This window comes from Macrobrachium rosenbergii, chromosome 44 (assembly GCF_040412425.1).
Source record: "Macrobrachium rosenbergii isolate ZJJX-2024 chromosome 44, ASM4041242v1, whole genome shotgun sequence".
NCBI lineage: Eukaryota > Metazoa > Arthropoda > Malacostraca > Decapoda > Palaemonidae > Macrobrachium > Macrobrachium rosenbergii.
Window position 1 is genome coordinate 9,889,643 of NC_089784.1, and position 12,349 is coordinate 9,901,991.

Sequence of the window (12,349 nt, forward strand, 5' to 3'; positions counted from 1 at the left end):
ATTTCATATACATATATTTCAATGTACTGCAGGTCAGTTCAAGATTCATCACTCCAAAAAGGCAGCAGCGCCTTTACCCTTACTGTTTAAATTCTTCCTCATGAGATACCCTTCAGCAACTCAATAAACGTAAATTTGTATTAATTCGCAAATAACGGGATAAGTTCTTCCACTATATAGTTCTTCAGTATAACAGATACACATGCTTGCCATTAATAATAACACCAACTAACTCTGAGCTGGATTTATAGTGTGATTTTCAATCGCACTTATGGTACCCTTATGCCGAGCTAAAATTATCGATCCAAGTAACAGTTACAGTATCATCTTCTATAGTTCAATTGCTGGTTACAGTCTGACATTTATCTGGGCTCACAGCATTATTGACACCACATCCTTGGTAATATCATCTTGTACGATTAAATTTTTGGGGATGACAACTTTTGGGGAATAATATTTCATTCGTTTTGCCAATTATTAACACCACCATCATCATTATTAATATGATTTTCTATCTACTTTTAGATCCAAACTACAGGTCAAAATGTGTTATGCCTATGGGAACAAACCCTGTACATTCTGATTAGTAATCTTACGTGTTCAAAATCGCGTAAACGTGCAGGAACACTTCTATATAGTGGCAAAAAGGCTTGACTAAAAAAAGGACAAGAAATCTGTCAAGAGTCTGATCTACTGCAGTGGAAAACCAGTAAGGATGTGCTAAGTACTGATGTATAATAAGAAGAGGCTAGAGGATAAGAAAAGCTCCACATAGCTGTTGGAATTACTGTCATAGCAAGGTCATGAATGGCAATCATCAGGAGAGGAGAGTGCTATACACTGGTATATACTCTAAGAGGATTTAAGGGAATTTCGGGAAAGGTCATTAGGACTTACTAGGGGCGGCGTTCAAGAGGAGTGGGGCGTCCTCTTTACCATGGGGCCCCGGAGAGGAACACCTGGACGTGGACCTTGACTCTCGTCCTCCAACACCCAACGCTGAGGTCATACTCGAAAGGGCTCCTGAGGGACATTAAGACCTCATTGTGGGCGCAGGGGAAGGGAGGTTAGGCAAAGGGTTACACAAAGGATTGGATTTTATTGTTCAAGGTTGACATCACTAATGATGGGCAGATTGACCTTTGGCTACCATGGATCTTGGTTGGTTAAGAGAAGTATGCGCACCACCAAAATTCCATTAGTCATTTCTACTGATATTAGAGGTGTAGGTATTTACATATATATACAGTATATATATATATATATATATATATATATATATATAGATATAGATATAGATATATATATATATATATATATATATATATATATAAGTATATATGTATATATATATATATATATATATATATATATATATATATATAAGTATATATGTATATATATATATATATATATATATATATATATATATATATATATATATATATATATATATATATATATATATATATATATATATATATATATATATATATATATATATATATATATATATATATATATATATATATATATATATATATATATATATATATATATATATATATAATATACACAACTCTATATCATGAGAGAATGACTTATTACTTTGGAGTTAAGATCCAAAATAGACTATCTTTGCCTCTTTTTAGTGACTTCAGGGATAAAAACTGTTCAAATATTTATAACTACACAAAGGGATATCAATTTGGCTTTAAAATCAAGCAAGGGCTGCAGCCTTAATGAGTAAATATTGAAAGTCAATTCTTCACTGAGGATAAAAATCTACTAATTCCTGCACTGAAAAAGTCTATCTAATATTTCAGATAAAAATCAGCAACTTGCGGAATATGATTTGATAAGAAAGGGAATGCAAGTGTATGAGAACTGACGTCGATCAAGTCACTCATCAAAAATATTAATGACAGGACACTCCTTTGTAAAATACTTGGTCTCATAATAGAATGTCCAAAAGAAAAAATTATTCTTTGATCCTAAAAAATGTTGACCTAAAAAATGAACATGGAAAATATGGAATGAACAAATAACAAGATACCTGAGAGCGCGCAAAAGGGCCATTACCAATCTTAATTGTACTTACATAGAGCCTAAGTGCATTATAAAGCCTTTTCAAGTTACAATGAAGCAATTTCTCATGATGCTTGTCTTTGCAAACTATTCATGCAATTCATGGCTAAATTCTCCATGCTGCATGCACCAAATATTACTTGTCTCCTGCCAAATCTGAACTTAAACCCGAATCTCTTCAAGTAAGCAGTAATTATTAGTGCCGACAAGGAACATTTTTGGAAAGATGAAAATACCAAAACGACTCAAACAAGAATTGAGGAGAATAAACATAAACACCCATATCTCACATAAAATAATCTTACCCTCAGTCATAAAGTTGTAAAAACTGAAATGCAACCTTTTCTGTTTTCCACTTTATACACCTTCAACTCCCAAATTTTAAACTACTTGTGCCACAGGTATGCGTTAAAATCCTACTTTACATACATACAATTATATATGTATGTATATATATATATATATATATATATATATATATATATATATATATATATATATATATATATATATATATATATATATATATATATATATATATATATATATATATATATAATCATCAGGTAAATTTTCTATTTTCTCCGGGAACTAAAAATCGAGAAATACTTTACCACGTTTGGTGAATTTGATGCTGATGCTGAATAGCTTGTATACATATATAACACATTATTTAGAGATGACCATAATATTATAGTGAAATCCATTACATATACTAAAAATATGAAAAAACAGTGTTCTGGTGCACTGGCATGTGGTAACAATCTAAGATATGGAACATAAATGAAGAAAATGTAGGTGCGTTCCAATAGAACCATGACACTATATAAAGAATGTGATCATAAGTGAAATTGAAAAGAATAAAAATGCTGTTTAAAATACTATCTCCAAGGACGTGTCAGGCTACGACGACCAAGACCAGAAGTGAATGCACACATACCAGAAACAATAAGAGAATAATGGTAACGGAATATTTGGAACACTGGTATAGGTAACTGAGAATTTTCATGAATATGGCAATGTAATTTAAGAAATACTGGCTTTGAATGAGTTAGGGAATGGAATGCGATTCATAAACATTGGCCTTCATAGACTATTTCTTAGTTGGAGCCGTTAAAGTATATTCTGCTGAAAATATACATTCTTACTGACTATACTGTTAAGTTGTATTCTGATACAGTTTTCTGCTATTTCATTACCATATTTCTTCAAGTCTTCTAACATATAAATATTTTTGCTATCTTTACATATCAGATCTTGGGAAAAAAAAAAAAGACTTCTTTGTGAAAAATCCATAGGTCACTTCCAGATATTGAGCGTAGATTCCATTAAAAGTATTATTTAAGCAGCACTGTTGCTCTTTCAATTACTATTCCTTTCTAATAAACTCGTTTAGCTTTATTTGTTATTACCCGACGCTTTTTCTGCACTATAAATGCGTTTACACGCACATACAGATATTGTAGATTAAAGCAGTTTTACCATTTGTTAATTCATAATCTATATTTTTAGATTTTCATGTAGGATTTCCTTTTTCAATTAACTGATGTCAATAAAGAAACCAAATCAAGTGAATTCCTTCAATTACAGACAGCACTGTTTCGAATGTACTCAACACTCTTAAGTAATGAGACAAAAGTTTACCTAAGGTTAGCTTAGTAAAAATTGCAAATGAAAAAGTAGTTAATCTACTCTGTCTTTCTTGGCAGGTGGGCCAGAGTAGACGATCCAGGCTTATAAAGATTCTCTATATCTCTCTCTAGCTCATCCTTTCCACTAGAGAAGTGCATTCTAAGGGAAACAGACTTTCAGTATCTAAATACTCAAAGACTGACATGGAATTATCAAATCTTACCAATAAATGAAAAGGCATACAGAATGACCTTAAAAAAGAAACAAAACTCCCACCGGGTTACTCTTTATGATACTAAAATATGGTGGTCCTTACACTCTTCAGCCACTAAACCTGGTCTTTTACAGGGAATGGGTGACCAGTGTAATGTACATGTTTACATGTTTGGTAGAACTGAAAATCCCTAAAACATACATAATTTGGCCATACTAAAACAATTCCACAAGATTTTATGCAATATCATAGAAACTAAGGTGGCATATTCCAATACTTTACTGAAAATCAATATACTGTAGTAGATCTGATATTAAAACAGATTACTGCTGGCAATTAAATTTTTCACACCAAGACATGGTTCAGTTAACTCTGCCATCTGAACTACCATATAAAATTTCAATAAAATGCGACCAAAAAGGAGTAATAAAACGTAATGTAGACAACAATGATGAAAGAAGAATAAATAATACTATTTGGGTACAACACCTATGCTAAGTGATAGGAGATTGAATAGGTATGTGCAAATCTGAGAGGGGATGAGACACGTGAACTTTAAAACATTGGCCCACCTGTCAGTAAAGAACCAAATTTGAGATTAGCTCATCTTTAGTTTGCAAAAAGTATTGAAACCTAACCATCTGCAAAATTTTGTTGGAATACTCACTGAGTCTATAGAATATAGTCAAAAGAGTGCTGTCTGTCTATTAGATTATCAAATGAACTCATCGGATTGTTCCTATCAACAGAACACAGAACTAATGATGGAACAAGCTCCTAAAGATTTAAATATAAAAGTAAATAATCACAGATTAATACAGGGTGAAACAGATTTTGCCTTCAGTTTTAATTGTCTTCAGGAAAGATAAAACCCTTAAAGAACGAGTACCTTTTGTCTTTTAACCGTCTTGCATTCCTTCCTCAGCTTTCTTGTAGAATAAGGCTCTTTCATTCTGAAACTTACCACCCGCCCAAATATCAGTGCTTCTCAACCTACTTTTGTTTTGATAATAGACCCAAACGTGTTGAGATTTTGTACACAAACACAAATATATAATTATATATATATATATATATATATATATATATATATATATATATATGTAATTGCATTTGTACAGGCATTCCTACATACAAATATACTTACAAATATACCATGGTAAGTGTAATGTAAATATACGAATATATTTACTTTACATACCGTATACTGAAAATACTCATGTACAGAAAAATTTACTGCGCCTGTTCTCATGCAAGTGCAGTACAGTATACGTGCAAAGTATACAAATACTCTGCTACTTATTTTCTATATATGTGTATTTTTGAACACTGTTGACTATTGAAATGTTTATGAAGTGTTGAAAAAGAATAAACAAATTATATGAGAAAATAATTTTGTATTTGTCTCTTACCACAACATGAGGAAAGAAAATAAAGTTGAGAGAGAGTAAACCTCAGTAAACTATTAAAAGCGACTGAATTAATAGCACATACACACACACTCACACACACAAATAATCACCTAACCTTTAATCTTCTGCTTCCTTCAACTGTTCTGAACACAGCGATGACACAGCAAAAAAGCAATATGTGGATATTGGGAACAATATCCACAACCAGGTACGTTAGAGCTCTGGCCCTGTGACCGAACATTACTTCAGTTTTCTTCTTTATCTTGTCATTCTCAGCGGACACACATCCTATATATTTTATGGTGCCAAGGGCAAAATAAAAACTGTATACGCACATGTAAGCACACACACACACACAAACATACATGTGCTTATGTGTAGAAAGAAAGGATATGTGATGTAGATAAACTTTTTACAGCATGTACCACAAAATTATTTTAGCACTATAATCACACGAACAGTACTTGAATACTGTATTGTAATATGCACATATATTTACTAAAATAATGAAATAAAGCTGATATGATAATACTGATAAGCGAGTACTAACTGCTTCAATTTTTGCATAGCTGAACTTTATGAGTAAAGTATTTTATTACTACTTTGCTGATAGTAAAGACTTTCATTTTCAAGTAATATTTCTACGGCCATTATATTTGTTAATTTTGCTCATATAATAATTTATCTACTTCTAATTTTAACAAAAACACTTATAAACGGCCAAGAACTAGACGTTTAATTTCTGTCTTTTGTCATTTCTCGACTGTGAAATTAGACAGGAGGCAATGCAATAATCTACTGAAAAAGGCAAAGTCCAGACAAGAGACTTATAAAGCAAAGGCACCTGGAACCGCTAATGCAAACAAATTTGTGAGCTAATGAGAGAGAGAGAGAGAGAGAGAGAGAGAGAGAGAGAGAGAGAGAGAGAGAGAGAGAGAGAGAGAGAGAGAGAGATGAAGGGTCGTTTCTTTCAATTGTTCATTTCACCTCAAAATTTTAAATCAAAACAGTACATATAGGTTTTGTATATGGTTCCTGATTTCATTATGTAATTATGTTGAACTATTCCAGTAACGACAACCCACAGCCACGTGTTAATTGTATTTGGGTAACCTGCGTTAAACACCGGAAAATATTAATGCTTGCTCTGTGAGCTGTAACCTTAGTCACTTTCATATGGAACTTTTCTTTTTTAAGTATCTAATACAGCAGTAGCCTTGATATCCTCTATACAGTCAACTACCAAAATCTTGGAAAATATGGCCTTTAAGAGACTGCAGTATAACAACCCAAAGAAAAATACTATAAAAATACTGTATTTGTGATTGCAGATTAATAATATAAATGTTTTGTTAATATATTTATTACAAGTTCTTTCTCGACCATGTTTTTGACTTCTTTAGTCTTTCAATCCATACTGGTTTACTTATACAAATTTCCTATAACATTTAGAAACTGCAGTTCAACGACTAAGGTTGCTTTCAAAAATAGTTATGACTTACTGGGTTTAGCAAAATCTTATCTTTCATTGTTCTCAGGGCACAATAATTTTTATACAAATACAATTTTTACTGTACAAATAAGAGTACACTAGATCTATTTTGGAGAAATGCTATCTCATGTCTTCTGGCAAAATTAAAGAGGGACTTGTGTCTATGGTGAGCATCAGTTCTTTGTGCCTGATGCTGTCATTAATCCTTTATTTTATATGTATGACATTTGTTACAAGAATTTAAAAAAATAATCACTTAACCTCTCTATTTACATTTCAAATTTTTATCAGTAGTATAGTTAATGTCATTCTATTCCAGGTTATGCTCTAACTCATTCTGTGCAAAGTTCTCCTTCATTATAAGGAAATATAATTTGTCTTCCTTTGTAAAGAAAATGTTTCTTCGCCAACTTCTTCAAATCTATTTTTCTTCTTCTCCTCCATTCTGATGGAACTGTAACTTGCTTTCCAAGTGGAAGGCATTCTTTTCTCCCATTTCTTACAGTGGTCATGATTCTCCTGCACTGACTAATCCAATCCTATCTAATAAGTTCCTTCTCATGCACATTCCAAAAGGTTCTTCCACCCTTGTAAACAGAGAACATATTGCAGCACAAATTATAAAGGACTATATATATGCACTAGCTCTTAATTTTTTTGCCTCTTTGCCTAATTCCTGCAATTTTCCTTTCATTAGCAAAATTCCACTCTTCAACCAGTAGTTTTGAGGAAAAGCATCTAATCTTATTTTTCAAAATGCTATCCAATTGCTTTAGGCTTACTTCCACTTGAGTATGGAAAATTTTAATCAATTTTCACTTTCTAGAACAACTTGAATCCACTTCTTCTTTTGGATCAATAGTACGGCTTTAGCAAGACAAGATCCCCAGGAACCTTCTTTCTTATAGTACTGATTTTTTTCTTTCATGCAGAGCTTTAGAGGGGCTTTTATTCTCACTAATAGTATTTCTGAGACATTCTGCAAGGTCTGACATAAAGCTTTAGATGCAAACTTTCAACTCGTGACTTTTATCTTTAAACCCATTACTAACGTTTTAAACCATATACAGTGTTGTTGAAAAAATAACATTTATTTCTTTCACCATTCTTATGGGTGCTCAATGCAATGGGTGTTATGATCTTGCTACACTTTTCCTCTAATTTAATTCTCCACATAACCCATTGCAAACAGATTCAACATTGCATTTCTTCCTTTGTCTGCTGTTATCCTTCCTCTGTTTATTTCTGTTACTCCCAGATGGATTTTTCTCCACTGCTGACCTTCAGTGAGTATATGAAGCTGACTAAGGTCACTCTTCTGGGATATATTATTTTTGTCCCCTTTCTCATCCAATTCTTTGATGATCTTTGTTTAAAATGTATTCCATCACCTTGAGTTTATCAATATTTAGAGTGTGGAATTAAATGTGTCTTGGAGAGGTCATAAAATTCTGATTAACTATATTACTTGTATAATGATGAGTGATTAGATTTTATGCTAATTCTTTTCTTCATTCCCATAACTACAGCTTTTTACTGTTTTTATGTTCCAGATAAAATTTTTCTTTAACACAAGTTGGCCTCGTTGTCTCTTTCTTTATCATTATTTTGGCCACAGCTCTGCTCCGTAAAAGAGAGTTGTCCTTACTCTGGAGTAACATTGGAACATCCACTAGAACCATTCACTTATATCTTGGTGGCAGATTTTTTTGCTTCTGCAGAGGTTTGGACCTCTTTCCTGGGTTCCACTTTTCCTGTAATTTTCAATGTGTTCTTTTGTGTTTTCATTAGATTTGGCTCGGATAAGGTGCAAGATGCACCTTCCATTGGCATTTGCTTATAAATTTCATAATACAATAAGTAGACTTTTCAGTATCTTGCATTTTTTCCTCAACCGTCTGTGAAATTCTCCCCAGCAAAATTAACCTTTTCTTAAAGAAGAATGAGAAATGTGACAAATCACTGTTCTGAAGGAAATTCAACACAAAAAATAATGACACCATGGATTGCCTTCACCTCTACTCTGATTTCTAATTTTCTATTAGACCATCAAATATCTTTTGTAGTTAATAATCCACTAAGTAAAGTAGCTACTTATATCAATGTCCCTTATGTGTCTACATTTTCCTATTTAGTTCTTTTTTCCCACAGACAACTTCCTTCTAAATTCTTCCTTTTCAGTCATATATTTAGTAACATACTTTTCCTAAAGCAACTCCTCTTGTAGTTAATTACGTTAAGCGAAATCTGGTTTAGTTTGATACATACTAATGCACACTATTTCACTAAAATTTTCATTCATATTTCCTTAAAACAACTTTAGATACAACTTTCAGTCAGCTGTGGACTTATAGGTAAATATCAAAAGTTCATAATTTCATTGAAACAGACTGTGTCTGTTAGGTGCTGCATTTATTTATTTTTCACAGTAAGTATCTCATACAATGGAAGGACTTCTCTCTCAGTTATAACCAAGTTACGTCTCTTCGTGTTTTCTACAGGTAAAATGCATTCATGAAAGCTGTTCTGTTATATGCAGACACCTCATTCTCAGCTTCCGTCAATATTACAGTTTTTGCTTTTCACTATTCAATGTAGATACGGAACTTAGAAATGCCTATATTTACCAATATTTCAGTCTCTTAAAATAAGAAGAACTTGTTCATTGCATTCTCCAAGTCATGATGATCCTTATGAAGGGTTATTCTTATAATGTTTTGGTCTGTAGCCTTGAAGTCCACAGAAGGCTTGAGACTGAGAAGGGTTTCAGCTTCATCTTTGCTTACAAAAAAACAATTTTTCAAAGTGTCGTATTTTTTCACTGGTATATAAACCCATGCCTTTCACATATGAAATATCTTTCAGTGCTTGTGCTACACCAGCTGTGAACTGATTAACAAGGAGGGTATCCCATTATTTGTTTGACACTAGGGGTGGAGTAGGGTAGAAGAGGTGGGTGAAACCTATATGAAAGGCTTTGATATGTTACCTAGGAAAAACACAAATTACTTTAAAAATTTGTGATTTGTTCCTATGGGGATACAAACTCTTACACCCTTCATATATGGAGACTTACCTCTTGGGTGGGAAGTAGTACCCCATAATAAAAGGATGGGTAACCACTAGGAGAACTATTCATCCTGTTGCTTGCAAGTAAAAGATGAAGGATCAGTACTGCTCCTTACTCCTTAGTGAGAAGAGACTACAGGGTCCAGACCCTGCTGAAGTTTCTATACAGCAGAAACTTCATACGAAGCAAATCTGGAAAACCAGGATAAATTCTGAGGATGTCTCATTGGCTGGCGGCCTTTTCTGGTTGATAATAAGTGATGGGTTTATAAAAAAATTCTAACCATGTCCTCTCTTCCCCTTGTTATAGTAGAGGAGACAGACAGAAACACAGTCTAAACTGGTAGAACGGGTGCTTGTGGTGTCATTACCTCAACCCCATTTGGGTTCAGTGCAAACTTTGGCTCAAATAGTCTTAGGAAGTTGAAAGGAAAGGAAGGGGGAACAACCATTCATTTCCAAACTTAGTGACCAAGCCTATGTGCTCCTATGAGATGTAGGGTACCTGGTCCGAGATCCAGTAATCACACCACCTCTTGAGCAGCCACCACAAGTCCCAACGGGAAGGTGTTAAGGGACTTGTGGGCAATATCCCTCAGGTAGCATGAGGTGACGGTAGTCTGATTACACCAGACTCCAGCCTCATTACCTGGTGAGCTGAAAAGTTATTCCTATGGGCAAGAAAGTCCGATGCCCCTAAAATTAAGAGGTTTTGGACAGGAGAGGAAGCATGACTCTTCTGAGGAGGCTCCACATGCCTGTGTTATGACCTCACAAAGCCAGAAGTTAATTGTGTTCCAAAACACCTCTTTCTTGAGAAAACCAGTGCTAATGAAAAGCTGTCAACACTCTGGTCTTAAGAAGCGTCTTCTTTCCAAGTAGCACTTAGGGGCAAAGATTGAGCACAATAACATCCCATCAGGGTCTCCATCAACAAAGTTTTGCAGGGAAGGGCTAAAAAAACTTGAGTCTCTAACCAAGACCTGGGAGACTTTGAGTTTTGGCTACCAGTTCCAGTACGAAGGAGGAGAGCAAGCCCCACCCTTTGAAGTGCTAAACAAGATAAAACAAACCATGTAATTCCTTGACTCTCTCTTCACTGATGCCAGGGCAAATAAGAAAACCATTTTCAAAGTAAGGTCTCTATTTAAAGACTGAGACAATGGACCATTGGAGGTGTTTTCAAGCTTTTAAGTATCAAAGAAACATCCCACCCTGGGGGGGCGAAGCTCCCATGGAAGGCAGGGCTGCATGAAATTTCTTATTAACATGGATAACTTCACCAGTTACAAAACTTTTAACCAGAAAACCTGAGAGGGAGAGCTGCATGGTAACCTTGAACCTCAGAAACTTATAGACCCTTGTCCTAGTGAAGATAGATGAGGAAGTCTGCTATTTCCTACAACACAGAATAGGGTCCACTTTCTCTGGTACCCATGTGTGGAAAAGATACCCAGACATTCCTCTTGCTGCCCTCTGAGAAAATCCTCTCTCTCACAGATTCTGGATAAACTCCACCCAATAGAGGGATTAAATTGCTTGGTGACACCTGTGAATGTATGGCAGACACAAGAGGGTGGGCCAGAGGGGAAGCTCTCTCAGTATTTCCATTAGGAAAGTCAAAAGGTCCGCATATCACCTGGCATGTGGCCAATGAGGGGCTACCAGGGGCATCTGAAGACCTGGAGTGACAAACACCCTGTTAATCATCTAGCAGATCAAAGATGACTGATCATGAGGGACAAGCCTTTCCAGAAACAAGAGGTGACCCAGAATCACTTGCCATTGCCAATCTGGTTCTTCCTCCTTCCACAGAAACAAGGTTGCAACTTCCTGTTGCCCAGGCAGGAAGCAAGTGGGAAGGCCTTCACTGCAACAGAGTCCAGAAACATACCCAGGTACCTGATCCACTGCCCTGGACCAAGATCTGACTTTTGCCAGTTTATTATCACATGCAGACAATAGCACAGAGTCAGGAGATGGTGTCTGTCTTAGAGGAGTCACTCCTTGGAAGGAGTGAGAAACAGCCGATTTTCTAGGTACATAGAAGGCAAAGCCTTTCAGGTGAGCCCAAACAGAGACCAGGGTGAATACCCAAATGAAAAATTGAGGGGTCAACACTAAACTGAAGCAAAGGGCCTTGAATTGGAAGATGTCTTCTTGCTGAAGAAGCAGAGTCCTGATGGCTGGGGATATGGAAGTGTGCATGCTGCTGGTCAATCAAGATCATGAATCTCTCTGATGGAATCTAACACTGAGCAAGCAGTCTTCATCATGAATAAAGTCTGACGAATGTACTTGTTCAGTGCTGAGAGGTCTATGATTGGTCTCCATCCTCCAGAGGCATCAGTAGAACCTAAAGGACTGATGCCAAACGACCTTAATCGTCCTTTTATGCACAATTCTTTTGACCACTCATATGGCTGAGGCTTCAGAGAGTTC

General features: G+C 35.0%; 1 protein-coding gene across 28 annotated transcripts in view; it reads right to left on the bottom strand.

The window, feature by feature from the left end:
- Window positions 1-12,349, bottom strand: part of sei (seizure) — a 538,215-nt gene that overhangs the window by 75,855 nt on the left and 450,011 nt on the right. For 17 of the 28 annotated variants that reach the window (XM_067087717.1, XM_067087714.1, XM_067087731.1 and 14 more), the window contains one exon: window positions 898-1,023. The exons of the other annotated variants lie outside the window; for them this stretch is intronic. In XM_067087717.1, the coding sequence (XP_066943818.1) occupies window positions 898-1,023 (126 nt within the window). The remainder of the gene's footprint in view (window positions 1-897; window positions 1,024-12,349) is intronic. 28 annotated transcript variants of the gene reach the window in all.